Below are 19,190 nucleotides of genomic sequence, written 5' to 3'. Positions count from 1 at the left end.
AATAAAGCGTCATCAAGAGTAAACTATATAAAACATTGATTAAAGAGCAGTATGGAGTAAAAAGCCTGAATTTAAAATTCAAAACATTATATAATTATGCTGATGATATTAATTTATCCCTCATGGGAAAGACTTTAGTCCATACAGCCAGTATGTTCTTAGTAAGAGTTGGAGAATTTTGGTAGTTTTAAAGGCCGAAGCCACGTCTTCATTGTTCTTATTATACAATTGATTTACTGATAAGACTCTGGTATGATGAGCTACTAATACTAGCTGTATCGTAAGTCGTGAGTTCGTTACCACAATCAACAGATTGCGCTTTGGGCATAACACTGCACCCGCGCACCTCGCTAAACTTAATAATATAGCTAACAATATTTGCTCTTTCTGTAATAATAACGAGATCGCAGATATCAACCATATCTTTTTTAAATGCCAAAACCAAATATTCATTTTTAATAGACTAATATTGGCAAGTGAAATAATGGAAATTAGTGATCCCTCCCGCCGCTAGTTGTGTGATTTGCTCAAAAACTAAAAGTGTTATAGTACATTATATAAATAGATTAAAAATACCGTGGGGAAGATTTAAGAAAACAAGTGGAACGATAGAATAACATGTGAATTAGTGACCGTAAATAAGACTTGGCTTAAAGGTCTCGTTACCAGGCCATAAAATTATTAAAAAAAATAAAAATACAATAATTGATTTTGATTCGACAGTCACATGACACATTTAGTGTCACAGATTATTAAATTGACCTGGCTTTCTTGTAAATATAATATGTCGTCTCTTGTCTAACAATGCTTATAATACAATCTGGGGGTTTCATTTCGTTGGAGATGTTTTTGATTGAAATAAAGACTGTTAACTAACGTAAAAAGCTTGATATTTGTTTACGTGTTTTAAGGCATGGTATTTGCCTAGAAGATCGTTTTATGGTGTTCTTATAATTATAAATGTTTAATTTTGAATTATTGAAGCCAACACAAAACAGAGTTAAAAAATAACAATTGTAAATATTCTGATGAATGGAATGAATGGTTTTAAATGGTCTTGTCAATTATCCTATGGTACGTTTGACACGGGTTGTCACTTTTAAGCTTTCTAATAATTATTTTGGCGTTTAATAAATAAATAATAATAGGAAGCCTTGTTTTCTTTTTAAAAATACTAGCTTACCTATATAACTTATTAAAATATTATTATTTTTCTAAATTATGTCATATCACTTAATTCTCAAGCGCTGAACTTTATATATATATAAAATATCTCTAACAATTATTGTAATAATTATTTTAAACTGGCTCAAATTTTATGATGTATTATTACAATCTATGACTGTGACAGTGAGTCAGAGCCAAATTTTTTACCTATTCTTATTCGACATTCGACTAATTTTTGATGACTGACGTTTAAATTCAAGATGGCAGGCATGCCGCTTGAACCGCGATAGTATGGAATCTAAAAAATTTACATTGTAGGTGTGTCTTACTAGATTATCGAACTATAATGTATGCCAAAATATTGACTGAAAGTTTGTACGAATATAAAGACAATGTAAAAGAACGCTCGCGTATTTTGTGCGCTAGTTTTAGGTAACATTCGTGCCGAAACTGTAGTAAATTGGTGATTAAATCTTAGCTGGTCGTAGTGTGTCGTGTACGATAGTTTTTCTTGATTCATGGTAAATTAAAATGTGGAATATGATGTGCGACGTGATGCCTACGATATCTGAAGACAGTATCAGTCAACGGAGTTCTCAATTTTCTGGCGAGGATGCGAACTTCGAGCAACTCATGGTGTCTATGTTAGACGAAAGAGATAAGCTGGTAGAGAGTTTGCGTGAGACACAGGAGCGGTTAGGTGATACAGAACTACGGCTGAAAGAAGTTGAGAAGGAAAGAGATTCTTTGCATCGGCAGATTTCAGCTAATTTACCTCAGGTCAGTGACTGCAAACTATTTTAAGAATACGTCTTTATTCTTGATTTGCATGTTTTAACGGCCTTCAATGCGAATGCTAAACTCCATGTAAAAGATTTCGCCCTGTGAGATAACGATATCAATGTAAATGAACTGATTATGTCTGAATGTTGAAAGTATGTTTGCCTTATCAGTGGTTGGTAGTTAAGCAAGAATGGGCAATTTTAAGTTATGTATTAGTCACTTTAAATAATGTAACTGCATAAAAATGTTAAATGTGTTATACAAATTAGTTACCAAGGACTCAGATTGCAATTTCTTATAGGTCTAAATGATGAGTCAAAATGTCATATTTATAATGATTTTATTTAAATAAAAATTATGTTTTAGGCTGTTATATAAAAGGTTTTATGTTAGACTTTTTATGAAAATATAAATATGCTTTGAGATCATGACTATCTTTTCTATTATTGCCAAGGACTTTGTGTCCAGTGTTGACAGAAATTCAGAAAGTGCAACTGCTCTCATACACTTATAATGATATAAACCTTTATTAATTTTTGGTATAAAACCTATAAACAGTATTAAAAGCCTATAATAACCCAGTTCTTGAGACACTAATTTACAAATTTAATGTTTGTCACTCATCATTACTTGAAATAAACATTTACTGTGCCTATATAGAGCACGTGAAATGTTGATTTATGTTAAATATAGGCAGGTACATAGTTTTTTTTTAATATAGAATCCTTAATGTGTTAAATTTATATTTATTAAATAGATATACACTATAGTATTTATATGAGATATTAAATATTAATTAATAAATAATATAATCAACTAATCAATGGTGTAAGTTAATACCACTTTATCTATTCCTTGGCTTTCTCTTGTACATATTTAAATTATCCATTTAGATAAGATAACCTTGGATAATTTAAATATGTATTTTTTCTAAGGCCCTCCTATTATTTAGCTTATTAAAAAATAATTATTCACATGCTTATAATAAAAAAAAACATGTTTACATTAGAATGAGTTTACCAAAGCGATTCCAAATATGAATGAAGATTTGAAAAACATTTAATTTCAATGAGAATATAGTGAGTAGGCCTCTAATAGCCAAAATTTCTTCATAAGAATTCTTATCAGATAAGAATATTTTCAGCATACTGTGTGTAGGTTTGCGTTTGCAAGCTGTTTTAGAATGCCTAGTTAAAAATTATTCAATTATTATTTGTAACATATTATATAAGTTTATTTACTTATATCTGTAGTTGAACAAATTTTTATACAATAAATGAAATACCTATTATTATTTTATTATTTGGTGATTGAGTATACATATAGTATAAGCAGGTCACGAACCCACTGTGTCCTCAATCGCAATGTCATTGGCTATGAGTGTCGTGAGAAGACACGGCTGACTGGCGACGCACCCAGTCCATTTGCGACAGTGCTTTGATGATTTTTTTAATCAAACATATTTATTATACTTTAATCATTACTGAAGTTATAGAAACGTAATTAAAGTTGTTACCTTAAACATTTTAACTACCTATTACTAAGTCTGGTCAAGAGTTATCTAACGAATGTAAATACACATAAAGAGCTCAATCACATCCGTGTCATAATAACTCTTTACCCGACACTAGCACAGTTGGCAGGAAACGTGGCTCGTTTGTAATTTCCCACCTAATTTACATCGCGCCGGAATCCAGGGCGGCTTATGAAAGAATATAATCGAAATGTGACAACGCATAAAAGGACTACAAGTGGGACATTTTACTAGCTTTGTAAAGAATAGCTGGAGGCATAATTGGAAATCCGCTTTGTTGTAGATTTGTGTAGGAAAAGATATTAGATCATCATTAGGTTTAATTAAATTAATTTTTAATTTGAGAATTTTCGTACGAAATGTTCTACGTATTTGTAAATAAATCTTCCATACAAAGCTGTTAAAGTAAAATTAACCAGCGGATTTCTTCCTTGTTACGTTTTTTCATGACAATCGTTGTATTTAACTGACATCGATTATCTTAATTAGCCATGGTTTTTCTATCGCATAGGAAAAGAGTGAGTGAGCCGCCGTATGTTACAAAATATTAAATTTTAGCAGAATGTACGTAAGATAATCAGGGCTAACCTTCTTTCAATTTCAAACAACCATTTAATTGATACGCCTAGATAAAATATTGTGTGTTTTTTTACTCAAGATTAATAAGATATTTATTAAAATATTTCATATCTATTCGTATATTCGTAACAAAATCTAGTATTATTAAAAAACGTTAAACCTCCTTATTTATGCAAGAAGATTTTCTTCTTGTTTGGGCATAAAATTATAAAATTATTTAGTTATGGCTAAGAACAGATCAGAGTTTATACACATATTATTATTATAATATATTGTAACGATACATTTTAAAATGAATAAATGTTAATAGAAAGGGAAATAAATGTTGTTACAATTTAAACGTTCCTGTTCTATAACAATTCTCAATGTTGAGCCAAATACGCAACGGAATCACATTCCGAATATCTGTTAATGTTAACTGGAAATTCAGTATATTGTTTTATTTTACCTTGATTCCATTTTTATTAAGTTGTAAAAAATACAACCTTCATGATAAATAATTTATTTCATCAATCACATTACGCTCTCTTTACTCTTATAATTTTAACTCGGCAAGACCTAATTCTTTAGCGCTTTGTACGATCCTGGTTTCATTGTTAATTTTGTGCTTTTGAATAAACCTCTATAGGCGTCCTCAACTGTATTTATGAGATAAGTTGGATTTATTTCCTAAGCTGAGATTCCTACCAAATACGTAGTTTCAGTTAAAACTCCATTGTATAAGTATCTTTCAAGAAACTAAATTTATGGATAATTTGCTAATAAATAATGATGAAGCTTCTGCTCTAGCCCAGATCTTGGATGGATTACATGTCGTTTGAAACACGACCTTTCGTTTACATTTCATATTACTATTTTTTATATTTTTAAGTTTGCCTTTATTAATTGACCTTGACAACTGCAAGGAATTAACGAGACGATAATGACTATTAAATCTACATTGTAAATATTTGGTCTAAACTAAACAGAATTTCATTAAAACATTCCAAAACTTTGTTTCGTAAATGCGTATTTAATTTAGATAACGTTAACCACCACCGTTCTTTGAAGCTCACATGCTTTAGAGATAGTTGATGGTATTTATTTAATATCATTATCATAATATCTTGAGGTAATAAGTAGTTTTTCTTTCTCTATTTCCTTTCGCATTATGCTTTTGATAATTTTATTAGTAGGGTACTATTTAAAAATCATCATTCCTTATGTTGACAATTACATATTTTAACGGGTTATAAAAAATTGCTGAGGCTAAGTCATTATTTCGTAAAATCTAAATCAGTCTTATTTCTATGTTTAGTATAATATTGTGTTTCATATCTTTCTGACAATTTGTATTTATGTTGTGATAAAATGAGACAAAATAGTGCTCAATTATAGCAGTGTATAGACGACAACAGTTTATTTAAGAATACGGCGATTTTGGGAAAGAGTGTTCAAACAAATTCTATATATGTAGTTTAAGTATTGGTATTATTGTCATAGGTCATAAATATTGACAGTATATCTTGACCTACAATTTAGTACTTTGTTAGAACAAGTTAACTTTCCTTTTTGTCATAAGCACACGCTCTAATTATTTTGCCTGAAGCTGCAACATGTGTGTTAATATCAACGGGGTGTTTACAATATTATATGTTATATTTAAAAGGACTTTCAGCACCGGTCGCCGTTGCGACCGCTCTCCTGAATTAATGAGTGCCGGCGTTCGCATTAGCGGGCGAAACGCCGAGCGCTTGGCTTAATGTTAATATTGTTTATTCATATCAAAATATTCTGTAAAATGACGTGTACAGGATTCATCAACTTGTTGGAAACTATTTTGAGCTATTAGATAACTTTTTCTGAAAATCAAACCTTTTGTAAGATGGACTTTGAGAACCTATTTTAATGGCGGCGTCAATTGACACGCCTCGCGTGCTGCAAGTGAATAGCAACCATAATTAATAATTATTATTTTTTTAAAATTATTTAAAGCTTTGAGGGATAAGATAGCCGAAACAGTTGTGGCATATTTGTGAAAACTTGTGGTCATACCTACTCAAAGTTACGATTCAAGATGGTCTTCGAACTGCAATATTTTCTGATTAACGCTCAAAATGGTAATATAATCCTCAGGTATACCGTGAGAAAAAGTAGCTCAAAAGTAGAATTTCGTATCCTAACATAATATAACAAATTAGCTTTAAACAAAAGTGACGGAGAGTGTATGACCAGTTTTTCGGAATTGATTTGAAACCCTGTAATATCAATTTAGATTAATATATATTCATCTAAATTAAGAATCAGTTCGAGAATATATAAATTATAAATATATTAAGGTAATATTATTTTCGGTTGTAACACTACACTTATACAAAGTTCCATTGTGTTACTGAAATTATTTTTTTCAAAATCATAATTCTTGTATATACGCAGCACATAATTTATCTTCAATTTCCTCTCCAACGAAATATTTGCTTTGAATTGTGATAAACGATACGGAAATAATAATTCATGGCCTGTCATTAATTAATCGGAGTTGGGAGGTGCTTCAGAAAAATGTAAAGATATTATGATTAAGTATAAATGCAGATAAGGTCACGAGCTCAACATCCAACGCAGGAAGTCTGCTCGGCTCGAGAGGTATTGATTCAGCTATTTATAACCACCGGTCCATCGTGGAACCCTAATTTGTCTGAGCTTCACTGTTTACGTGAAATATTTTGTAATGCATAATTTAGCTGATCAGGGACAATCACGATTTAACTTGAAATAGGCCTGCGAACGCCATACACGAGTTCCTTAGTTCCAGAGGATCTTTCAGTATCTAAATATGAATTTTCGTGATTAAGATTATTTTACCGAAATACTAGACGGTTAAACTAGACCAGTATATATATTTAAAATAAGGTTGTTTATATACTTTGTTTAATATCCTAATCGTTTGAATTTCATGCGGGACAACGTCTATCGGGTCGAGTATACAAGTAAAAATGTTTTTATTTGTATACTAGCGGACGTTTATGACGCTGTTAAAGTCAGAATTCATTATAAAAGTATGATTATGTTTTTAAATTATTTAAAAATGAATAATGAAATGACTACTTGATAATATATCATCCGGGGTAAAAAGCTTGCATGTAATTTCATAGAAAAGTGACATAAAAGCGCGTATTCAAATATTACTGAAATGCCATCTGGAAGTCGAGGCACATACAGCGTACAAAAGGATACTCACGGCCTGAATAGGCCTGTGTATGTATTGTGATCTCTATTCGAGGCTTGAAATTAAAATAACTTGGATGTTGCTCTCTTTAAATGCTGGGGTCATCTGATAGGTCACCGGACGTTTTACAGCTCAGGTAACACTTGTTATTTGAAGTATATACCTGTGAGTTAGTTGCGACAAATGTGGTATTGGGTAATTCCAAAATTGTTAGGTTGATGATACCCAGACCTAGGTCTTATAGACCTGATAAAGTATATTGTGATTTTTTGTTTGTTGTAAATTAATGATAATTTTTAATGTTTGACGATATAATTTTTTATATATCAACTCCATAGATTGTTAGAAGTAAATAGTGATCCTTAGGATAAATATTTATAAGAACTGAATTATTATTATAAACATATACGTTTTACTGTTAGTGCGGTCCATTTTTTGATTTAATTAATTTGCTATTAAATAATATTAAAAACGAATGAAATCGCCTGTTTAGATTTTTGAAAATTAATCACTGATGTTTGTATCACTACTCGAATCGAAAATTAGAATTGAGCGGACTTAAGAATACACGGATTCTCCACACACACGGGCTTAGTACTCTTTTTTAAATGTAATGGCAAAACGGACAGGAAGCTTATCTGATGTTAAGTTGTACTGCCGCCCATAGACACTCACATTGGCATAGGCTCGAAAATGACTTGCCGGCCTTTTAAGAATTGTTACGCTCTTCTCTTGAAGGAAGAAGGAAGGAAGTCTTTCGAAAATACTTCGGTGTGCAGCTGGTTCTCCTCTGTACTACGGCAATACTGTCATATCCTTGACATTTCTTTGAGGCATCGTGATATCAAATCTAACATTGTATTGTGACATAATACCTGTATATACCGCAGGTGTATTGCGGTAAACACTGAGGTTAATTAAGCGAGATCGAGTGGTTACTACCTATCTATTTGCATGTTTATTCGAATGTTATTCTAGGACGCGTAGGTAGTATTTCCCTTTTCACCTTCGATGGTCAGCTACCCTGAACCAAAGAGTTTATAATTTAAAATGACGTTACGTTTCGGTGTTTTGCTTGATTGTAATTGTTGTTTTCTCATATTTTACACAAAAAGTTAAAAAGATATCTTACCTAAAACATAGGCAGGCCCTTGCGGTATGATGTCAGATGGTCTATATAATGAAACGTAGGCGACGTTCGTATTTAGGCTAACGACATGATAATATAGATACTGATCTACTAGCAACTGTCGGTAATAGCTTTGATTTGCTTCTTTTTGAATGAGGTACACAATTAAAATATAGTTAAACGGGTAGTAAATTATACGTGACAATGCTATACCATGGTTAACCAGTCGACATCATTTTAGTAGGTAACTGAGCTTGTAATTCAGTTACAAGGCTTAAAAGGTTATAAGTGTTAAATAAACGGTGGGAATGTGACTCTCATACTAAAATTATGGCCTTGTCAAAGGTGTATTTTGTTATGGTTTAATTTAAAAAAATGCCACATTTATTAAGTATTGTACATTCCTTACTGTATGAGGAATACATTTTTATGTAGCGTAAATATAACTAAGATCGTCTATCGCTTAAGACGAGAAGCTTAGTTAAGTTATATTAAAATTAATCCAAGTGCAACTAGAGTAGTTGTAGAATCTTGCCTGTTGTCTCAGTAAGGAATGCAGTGAATTAATGTGAGCCGAACCGGTTTTACTACGACCTTGTCAAGGCGGTTAGCTTAGAATACACACTGATATAAGCATTAAGGGGACGGTTAAGGAATAAAAACGCGATTATGTTTCTAGATAAATCTATCTTTATCTCAGTTTACAAGCGCTACGATCTATTTCTGCAATTAATGTGTTATTATCTTATTACAATTTGAAATAAATTACATCAGTCACCAATTCTAAAATGATTTAAGATTGCCGACTTGTAATCGAATGTAATATATTTTCCTGTATTTGAAACACTACTTTTTGGATGTTCAATACATCTCTTTTACAATTGAATCAGTCATTTGAGAAACCATGGGGTTTCTCAGTCAGGTTTTTGGCGGATACTTGTTTTTTTTTTATATTCGGTTCTCATTTTTAAAGACGCATATTTTTCCTTGGAGAAACCACACAAGACTCTTTTATTTAGTGCAAAGTGAGTGCGGTCTGCCGTCATCTACAGCTTAACCTGATGGATATGTCCCAATTAACATAAAAAAAATTAATTACATAAAAGAAATCCAAAGATATTGACCAGAAGATGAAAAAATTCAAGCTTTTTATAACACTGTTTTTGAAATTCCAACAACTAATAGAGAAGACATTGAAGAAAATTAGTAATATTTTGATATAATTAATAAAAAACTGATGTTAATGTTGAGTTTTTTTTTCCTAAACTGATATTTATTTGAGAAAAAAAAATAAGTCAAGCATTTTAAATGTTAAATATTTACATACAACATTATGTTTTATTGAAATACAATGTTTTTAACAATACGATACACTATTATATATATATATATATATATATATATATATATATCATTATATACATATAATACACTATTATATACACTATTATATACATATAATGATATATATATAATAGTGTATCGATACGACATAGATATCATTATCAAGTTTCATTCAAAATTTTATGACAAATAGTTCTTTTGTAGTTTCTGAAAACTTTAGCTTGACTTGACTCATGTGGTTTGTCAAATGACTGATTCAATTAATATATTCGCCTCGTTCATAAGCGATTTAATGGTTATAAACGAGTAGTAGTAATTGACGATATAGGTATTTAACAGTACATATGTCTCGTAGATCCAAATATCATTTTAAGATGATAGTCTATTTCTAACATACAACTCAAACGTAGGCTGGCTGTGTTGTGTGGTAATATTAAAGCGATAATGGGAACGTAATAGCCTCCGCTATGCGTCCGTTTTATTTATTCTACGGTTAAGTTATCGTGGTTTCGAAAATGTTAATTACCTTTTTGTTTTTAGAACAAGGATCTAATATTTACACAATTATCTGGTAATTAGAGGTCGTGTTCTGCAATGTTGTAATAGAATATTTCCTAACACAGTAAAGTGTTCATCAACCTACAAAAAGATTGTATTTAATCGAGGAGAAAACCATTACCGTTGATAATGATTATTTAACCAGTAGTCGGATAATTTTATCTATAATATTATAAAAAAATATTTCTACTATTTAACCAGTTCTGCGAATGTTTTAAACTAAAATATTATTAGTATCCATACGAACTCAACTCATGTCGGAGACGTTATGTCTAGTCCAGGTTTTCCTATAATGGGTAAAACGAACTAGCTATTTTATGCTGTAGTGGGTGAACCGGTTTTGATTAATTTTATTCGATATTTTAAGGAGCAGAAGTTCCGTTGACACGCCCATCAAAAGATTAAGCAGTTAATCAAGAAGATTAACAGATATAGTGATTGTGATTTTTCGTGCCTCCTTTCTCCTCTATTTCCACCTTTCTCTTACATTATGGAACAAAGTAAAAGCCTTTTTTAAGGTTACTATTGTTAGTATTAAAATTCATTCAATATGTTTTTTTTGGTAAATATCTTTTATAACTGATATTCTGCTAAAGCCTTATATGATTATGACCCTCTGTAAATAAAATATATATCGAGTAAACCATTATATTTTAATAAAGTTTTCTTTATAAAAAGTTGTAAAATCGACCCATTATTAAAAACAAGTGCTGTACAAACAAGGACTGTTTAGTATATTTTTTGTGTTCTGTTGCTGAAGACTTGAGACTTCCCATAATGTTCGCTTAGAATGCTCCCTTTGTTTCTGTTATGTAGACCGAGAGATGGATTACGTATCGCTGTGTATGGTTATTCTGGAATTGAATTATTTAAATTCATTTTTTTTTTCATATTTAAAAGAAGTAAAAAGCGTATTTTAATTCATTAACATGTCTAACAAACATATATTTTTCGATACGCTGTGTTTTAAAGATTACGCAGGATAATTTGTTTTAAAATGTTAACTTGTTTATCGTTTGAAAAAGTAAAATAAGCTTAAAAGACTTGGAATATATGTATCATGATCCTGCATTTGTATAAATAATCAGGTAAAGCGTGGACGTCACGGCTTGAATTTCCGCCTAAAATCGGTTAGGTAAGATTTTACTTTCCTGCTCTAAAAAATTATTAGTACCGTGTAAAGTCCAGTTCTAGAACCATTATATTAAAAGTAAAACATATTTTCTCCATAGTGAAATATCTTCATCTACTCTCAGCCTAGTCACGTTTACAGCTGTGTCCGGACTACGGATATGGGTTGTTGGAAACGTTTTTTTAAGTAGGAAAACTAAACGGGGTGTTATTGCACTTTAAACGTCAAAGTATTTTTTACATTGTATAGAAATTAAACGAGTTTTAAAAATTATGGTGAACTAATATACTATACTTTTTAGTAGCTAAATAACGAAATGGATAATTTATGCAAATCTTTATCTTCATAAAAACCTTGCTCGTAGCAGCAGTCTTTGCAGTAGTCTTTTAATTTTGCACTTAGCAACATATTTTGCGATTCATTTTATCTATAAGTGAATCACTTATTGCTATTTCAGAGGTTGTTTAAATCTGACTGATACTGACATAATTATGTCTGATAGTTATTGTATACAATACAATAATCTGGCTCATACAATACATAAGGTTATAAGGTTATATATATATATTAATATGATGTTTCGTCTGGAGTCAATTTACCTACAATTTTCAATATGCCAAGTGCTTTACAACTCTAGCTATAGAGCATATTCTTATTGTGAATATATCATTTAAATAATCTAACAAGCACTACTTACTGCATACGTAAAAATCATTATAAATAGAACTAGACATAGCCCTTTTAAAATCGTATTAGCGCCCCTACCGGGAATTTGTTGAGACGTGGTTTGTAGCCTTACATGAAACCTTTGTTGAGAGAGCAACAGCAAATGTTTCCACTACCCTTACATAGATGGCGCAAATTTATATTCGCGCCATCTAGCAAATTTATATCACAGTTACGAAATATATTTAGTAATCGTGGTTATTTTTTTGTCACTAAATAAGTCAATATAATACTGTTATCTTATTAATAAAACTTCCAGTTTCATTTATTATATACAAAAATTATTGATTTACCCATTTAAATATAATTTGCTGCTCAGTATTGAATGAGCATTTTTAAGACGCTTTTGCCGTGTACTATGTGGAAGCAGCTGCCCACTGAAGTATATCCGAACCATTTCGATTTAGGGTCCTTCAAGATTAGAACGTACTAATTTTTAAAAGGCCGACAACGCACTTGCAAGCCTTCTGGCAGTGTGAGTGTCCATGGGCGGCGGACACACATAACATCAGGCGACTCCTGCCCGTTAGATGTTAGTTATAAACATATATGTTACTGTCCAACTTTTACTACTTCTACTAACCATCTTATGCTTATGCATTTTTAAATTTTAAAAAATCGAAACAAAAAACTACAACTGCCTCTTTAAACCTATACAACTTTTTTATAATCCAGTCATATTAGTAAATATATTCTAATGAAGATGTAAGTGAACACAGAACTGTCTTATATTAGCTTCCTAACAGTGAAAATAAACTATAAATAATGATTATATTATGCGATGATGTGTTAACAATATTAGTCGTCGGTGGTGTCTAATAACGGACACTGATGTAAACATTGTTTTATGATCGACAAAATGTGGATAAAGCTTTCAATTTGCGAAGCTTATGGAATATAATATTTTTTACAAGTTGTCACAGTAGATCCATCATAATATTCATTTTAGTCATTATAAATTGGTATTTACGCAAGATTTATCTCATATTTTTAAATATATTAGTTTACTACTCATAATACCGTTGAGATAAAATTTCGTGTTTAGGAGATTTCCATCTCGGGTTATAGTATTGTCTTTTGTTAAAATAGCTTTTACACATTAAGAAAAAACTCTTTTTGAACGGATTAAAGCTATTTATTATTATTAAAAACTTATAATTATTTACCTAATTCTAAATTTTATAATAATTATAAGTTTTTAATAATAATACATAGCTTTAATCCGTTCAAAAAGTGTTTTTTTCTTAATCTCGGGTTATTTTATTTAATAAAGATCTAGATTTGCTCTTACTAAGATGTATGACACAAATTAATTTATATTAATTTAATATTATTCGTTTCGTAGCCTTCGAAGAAATTTTGATCCGCGAACGTTTAGGAATTGAAAAATCCCGCCGAGTTATTATTTAAAGATGCCAAATACGCGTTACCTTACATCTGGCAATACGTATTTATAAAGTTATTTTTATATGCGCACACGCATGAGTTCATTCATTTTTGTTGCTTGTCTATTTTTAGTATTGTTGACGGCAGCGGACAGAAACAAGCATTGCGTAGGCGACTGTGACCGAGTATATTCTGTTTGATCTATAATAACAAATATTAGATGTGATTTCTATATGTTGGCATGTAATTGGTTTCTTGGAATAAATACATAGTTTTATAGCTAATTACTTGTTGTTGATGGATTTTTTGTATATTACATTTTAATAGTGTTCCTGTACATTGTTTCCCTGAGTAGGTGCATATACCTACGAAGTGTAAAAAGCATTTATTGAGAAATATTTATCATAATAGTCATTAATTTAAGAAAATTAGTGAAATTATAGATTTTAGTCAGAATCACTTCATATCCTCAACATCACATTTTTGTATATCGTAAACAAGAAACAAAGATGACAGGAAGTAATAATGAAACAATCTCGTCGAGTGTTCATACTGTTACGAAGACGGGTCGACTGCAATGTTTCTAGATTTTTCCACTAGTTAGAGAACTTTTCAGCAAGCTGTAATATGATTTTTGACCGTTTCAGGAGAGGGTCAATCACATATTAGAAAATTGTAATTTTCATAATGTTACCCTAGTTTTCAGGAAGCTGAAACCTTTTTTCAGTCGGTTTCAGAACATGTGTAGTCGAGTGGTGCAGTTTTCAGGAGACCCGTTTTCAGGCGTTTTCAGGCCTAGTTATACCCCTTTGATGAAGGAATATTCTAGACCGAACTTTCTAGGTGTGAGACAAGGACAAAATGATACGAGAGAGAGAGAGAAGATCAGAACTTTCTCGAAACTAGACGAGCACTCTAGAACGCCGTACGACAAGGACGGAGCAACGTGCGAAAGAGACAAAGAGTGCGAACGTTCTAGAATTGTGCAATCGCTACTCAGTAGCAAGCCCGCCTAGAAAGTTCTCGAATATTGTTTAGAATTATTCCCAGGGATATATAAGCGAGCCGAAACGCGACTAGTCACTTAGTTTTGAATGCGATAACAAAAGAGAAACACCGAAGCGATAAAGTGCGAATAAAGTGAATACAAGTGACAAAGTACTGTGTAAAGTGTGCATAAGTGGAGTAATTAGTGATTGTTTTGTATGTGTAATTAGTGCATCTCTGCAATTAATTTTGTGCCCATAAATTCCTCATTGATTTTTTTTAAGAAATAAACCCTTGAAGAAATCTACGGCATTTTCTATCCGATCCCCTAGCTCGTAACATTTTGGTGTCAGAAGTGGGATAGAAACATGCCAATTACTCCAAGGGAGAATCAAGAGGAGTCTGTGGCAGAGTCTCCAGCTGCGGAGGGAGTGCAGACAAGGGCGCAATCAGCACGCGACGCCGCCCGGCGACAAAGTTTCGATGCAAACCGCGGGATGGGTGAAAGTAACGATGGCAACATCCTCCTTGCTCTGCAGCAAATGATGGAAGACCAGGCACGCCGTCAGGAAGAACAGGCACGCCGTCAGGAAGAACAGACAAGACAAATGATGGAAGAACAGGCACGCCGTCAAGAAGAACATACACGCCAAGTGATGGAAGAACAGGCTCAAACACGTCGCATGATAGAGGAGCAGGCACGACGTCAAGAGGAGCAGGCTCATCAGATGATGGAGGAACAGGCTCGCCGTATCGGAGAAAAACTTTGTGACCTGAAAGTACAGGTAGATAAAAAAATCGAGAATTTGGAATCTGATATGGATTGTAAGCTATCCAAGCAGGATAAACGTATCCTTGGAATAGAAAATGAAATCCAATGCCTGAAGACCACTGGTGTTGTCACGACTGTTGCACCACCTGGATATCTGAAAGTGCCTCCCTTTGATGGTACATCTTCTTGGGGCGCGTACAAGCTGCAGTTTGAGACTGTAGCAGAGTCAAACGGGTGGACTGACGATCAAGCTGTTACCGCCCTTATTCTGGGACTGCGAGACGAAGCCCTCTCCATATTAGATACCAAGAAAGGTAAGGTAACGTTGAAGCAACTGCTAGATGCCCTAGAATCACGGTATGGAGACGCACATTTAGAGCACGTTTATAGGGCGCAATTGAAGGATAGAATACAACAGACAAATGAAAGTTTGCAAAAATGGGGACTTGAAATAGAGAAGCTGGTAAGGAAGGCCTACGCATCCTCACCAGATGTTGCAGACAAGATGTTGGTTCAAGCTTTTGTCGACGGTATTCGAGACCGTGAAATTCGAATGGCTGTGAACCTTGGTCACCATAAGGACCTTAAGGATGCTCTTGCCCATGCGTTGGAGGTGGAAGCATTTTGCAAGGATCATCGACCTAACCGCATCAGGGCTGTCACAGAAAAACCAAGTTCCCAACGTGGACCCACCTGTTACCTCTGTGGGGAAATAGGGCATATGAGGTTTTCATGCCCTAAAAAAGATCTCAGAGGCGAAATAAAGACTAGACGTGGGGAACCGGAAGCAGCGGGTGTGACTGCCGCTGAACAGCGGCAGGGAAACGAGTAGAAGCCAGGACCACGGGGCGGGTGCTGGCCGGTTCTGTAAGGAAGGCCCCAAAAGTTATGATCACTCAAACTCAGGATGGGAATACCATTGTTATCGACGGAGAAGTAAACGGATGTAGGTGTGAGTTAACCCTTGATACTGGAGCTTCCCGGACAGTAATTAGATACCAACTTCTGAAGTCATTTTACAAAAGCCTTTCTGGTGGAAATGTAGAGCTCCTTACAGCTACTGGTCAGCACATAACCGTTCGAGGGGAAGGTATCGCTACCTTCAAGATTGGGGGAAGATCATACAGACATAAGGTGGTTATTGCTGACATCGTGGATGACTGTATTATCGGTTTAGACTTCATGAAGCATTACAACTGTAAGATTGACTTGAAGAACGGCACGTTCAAGTGTAGAGATGAGGTAGTTTCTCTAAAAGGTAATACATTGAAGGGTGGGTATGACGTCTATAGATCCATCACTGAAAATAGTACAGTCAGTAAACAACGAGATATAGTTCAAGAAGTATTAAAGGACTGTAAGGTAACCTTGTCAAAAGAAGAAATGTTGAAAGCAAAGGAACTATTGAAGTCATTTTCAGACATGTTTGCTACACACGATGGAGATCTAGGCAGGACAGGTGTAGTTAAACATCGAATTGAGACTGGAACCGAAGCACCGATACGTTTGCGACCGCGACGAGTACCTGTCGCATATGAAAAGAATATAGACAAGATGATTGCGGAAATGTCAAATCATAATGTCATTGAATCATCTTCCAGCCCTTGGTGCTCTCCAGTAGTTTTAGTCAAGAAAAAGGATAACAGTTTAAGGTTCTGCGTCGACTACCGTCGTCTTAACGATATCACAAAGAAGGACAGTTATCCCTTACCTAGAATAGATGACACCTTGGATACCTTAAGTGGGGCAAAATGGTTTACAACTTTAGACTTGAAAAGTGGATACTGGCAGGTGGAGATAGACCCAAGTCATAAAGAGAAGACAGCGTTCTCAACTGGAAAGGGACTATGGCAGTTTAAAGTTATGCCGTTTGGGCTTTGCAATGCACCTGCTACCTTTGAAAGACTAATGGAGAAAGTACTGTCAGGACTGATAGGACAAGCCTGCTTAGTGTACTTGGATGATGTAGTCATCATTGGGAGAAATTTTGAAGATCACATACGGAATCTGCAACAGGTGCTCACCAGACTCCATAAAGCTAACCTGAAATTAAGTCCAAATAAATGTTTATTTTTCAAAAGAGAAGTGAGCTACTTGGGTCACATTATATCGCAGGACGGAGTTCGAACAGATCCCGAGAAGATAGTTGCGGTGAAGGAATGGCCAGTACCTAAAGATAAAACTGAAGTCCGTGCTTTCTTAGGCTTATGTTCTTACTACCGAAGATTCGTGAAAAATTTCGCGGATATTGCAAAACCTCTTCACAGACTCACCGAAGAGAAGAGAAAATTCACATGGGATGGAGAGTGTGAAGTTGCATTTAATGAGCTCAAGAACCAACTATGTGAGACTCCGATACTAGGCTACCCGGACCATGATGGCGAATATGTGGTAGATACAGATGCCAGTGGAATTGGCATCGGAGGTGTACTATCACAGGTAAAAGGTGAGCGCGAGGAAGTAATAGCCTACTTCAGCAAGTCGTTATCGAAACCAGAACGAAACTACTGTGTCACTCGGAGGGAACTACTGGCTGTTGTGAAGACGCTGCAGCATTTCAGTAAATACTTACTAGGTCGCAAGTTCCGTCTTAGAACAGATCATGCTGCATTAAAATGGCTACTTCAGTTCAAGAACCCAGAAGGACAAGTGGCTCGATGGATCGAACAATTGCAAGAGTATGACTTTGCTACTGAACATCGCAAGGGTAGATCGCACGGGAACGCAGATGCATTGTCTCGTAGGCCATGTGAGGAAGACTGTAAACATTGTACAAGACACGAAGGTAGAGAGGTTGCCAATGTGAGGATACTCAGAACGGATACCATTAGTCCAGATTGGTGTGGTAAATTAATTCAGGAAGAGCAACAACAAGACTCTGACATTAAACCAATTCTGGACTGGATGAAATCTTCAGCTATAAAGCCGCGATGGAATGATGTTGCATCTACTAGCACCACGACCAAGAGTTACTGGGCTCAATGGGATAGCTTAGTTCTCCATAATGGGGTGTTATGTCGTAAATGGGAAAACGCTCGTGGGGATGCATCTCATCTACAGTTAGTTGTGCCAAGAGCCAAGATTCGCAACATATTGGAAATGTTTCATGACGGCTCATCAGGCGGACACTTAGGTGTAAAAAGGACTCTTTTGAAAATTAAAGAGAGATTTTATTGGATACATTGCCGCGAAGATGTAGAAGACTGGATTCGGAAATGTAAAGCTTGTGCAGCTGTTAAAGGCCCACAGTCGAGAACTAGAGCGAGTATGAAGAAATACAATGTCGGAGCTCCATGGGAGAGGATAGCAGTTGACATAGCTGGACCATTTCCGTTAACAGAAAAAGGAAATAAGTACATCATGGTTGTTATGGATTATTTTACGAAGTGGCCCGAAGTATTCCCTATTCCCAATCAAGAGGCAGTTACAGTAGCTGAGATACTTGTAAATGACGTATTCTCTAGATTTGGAGTACCTTTGGAAATGCACAGTGATCAGGGAAGAAATTTTGAGTCTCTACTATTTCAAGAATTGTGCCGATTAATGGGAATTCATAAGACGCGGACTACTCCATATCACCCACAGTCAGATGGAATGGTGGAACGCTTCAATCAAACTTTGGAAAGGCACTTGGCAAAACTGGTGGACAACCATCAAAAAGACTGGGACAAGTATATTCCATTATTTCTAATGTCATACCGGTCTGCGGTTCATGAAACCACAAATGTTACTCCTGCTTTAGCCATGTTTGGGAGACAACTTAGATTACCAGCGGATATTGTAACTGGGCGACCACCTGACACACCGGAGAGTGTTACAGAATATGCTGCGGATCTGCGTAATAAACTGGACGAAATCCATGAACACGTACGAGCATCACAAAGTAAA

General features: G+C 34.2%; 1 protein-coding gene across 9 annotated transcripts in view; it reads left to right on the top strand.

Annotated features, from left to right (window-relative positions):
* The first annotated feature begins 1,437 nt into the window (after window positions 1-1,437).
* The window catches only part of LOC123717464 (liprin-alpha), a 75,497-nt gene continuing 57,744 nt past the window's right edge, over window positions 1,438-19,190 (top strand). For all 9 annotated transcript variants that reach the window (XM_045673505.1, XM_045673480.1, XM_045673522.1 and 6 more), the window contains exon 1: window positions 1,438-1,947. In XM_045673505.1, the coding sequence (XP_045529461.1) occupies window positions 1,699-1,947 (249 nt within the window). In that variant the 5' untranslated portion in view covers window positions 1,438-1,698. The remainder of the gene's footprint in view (window positions 1,948-19,190) is intronic.

The sequence above is a fragment of the Pieris brassicae genome, chromosome 2, assembly GCF_905147105.1.
Source record: "Pieris brassicae chromosome 2, ilPieBrab1.1, whole genome shotgun sequence".
In the NCBI taxonomy this organism is placed as follows: Eukaryota; Metazoa; Arthropoda; class Insecta; order Lepidoptera; family Pieridae; genus Pieris; species Pieris brassicae.
This window is presented reverse-complemented; position numbering and strand designations above follow the sequence as displayed.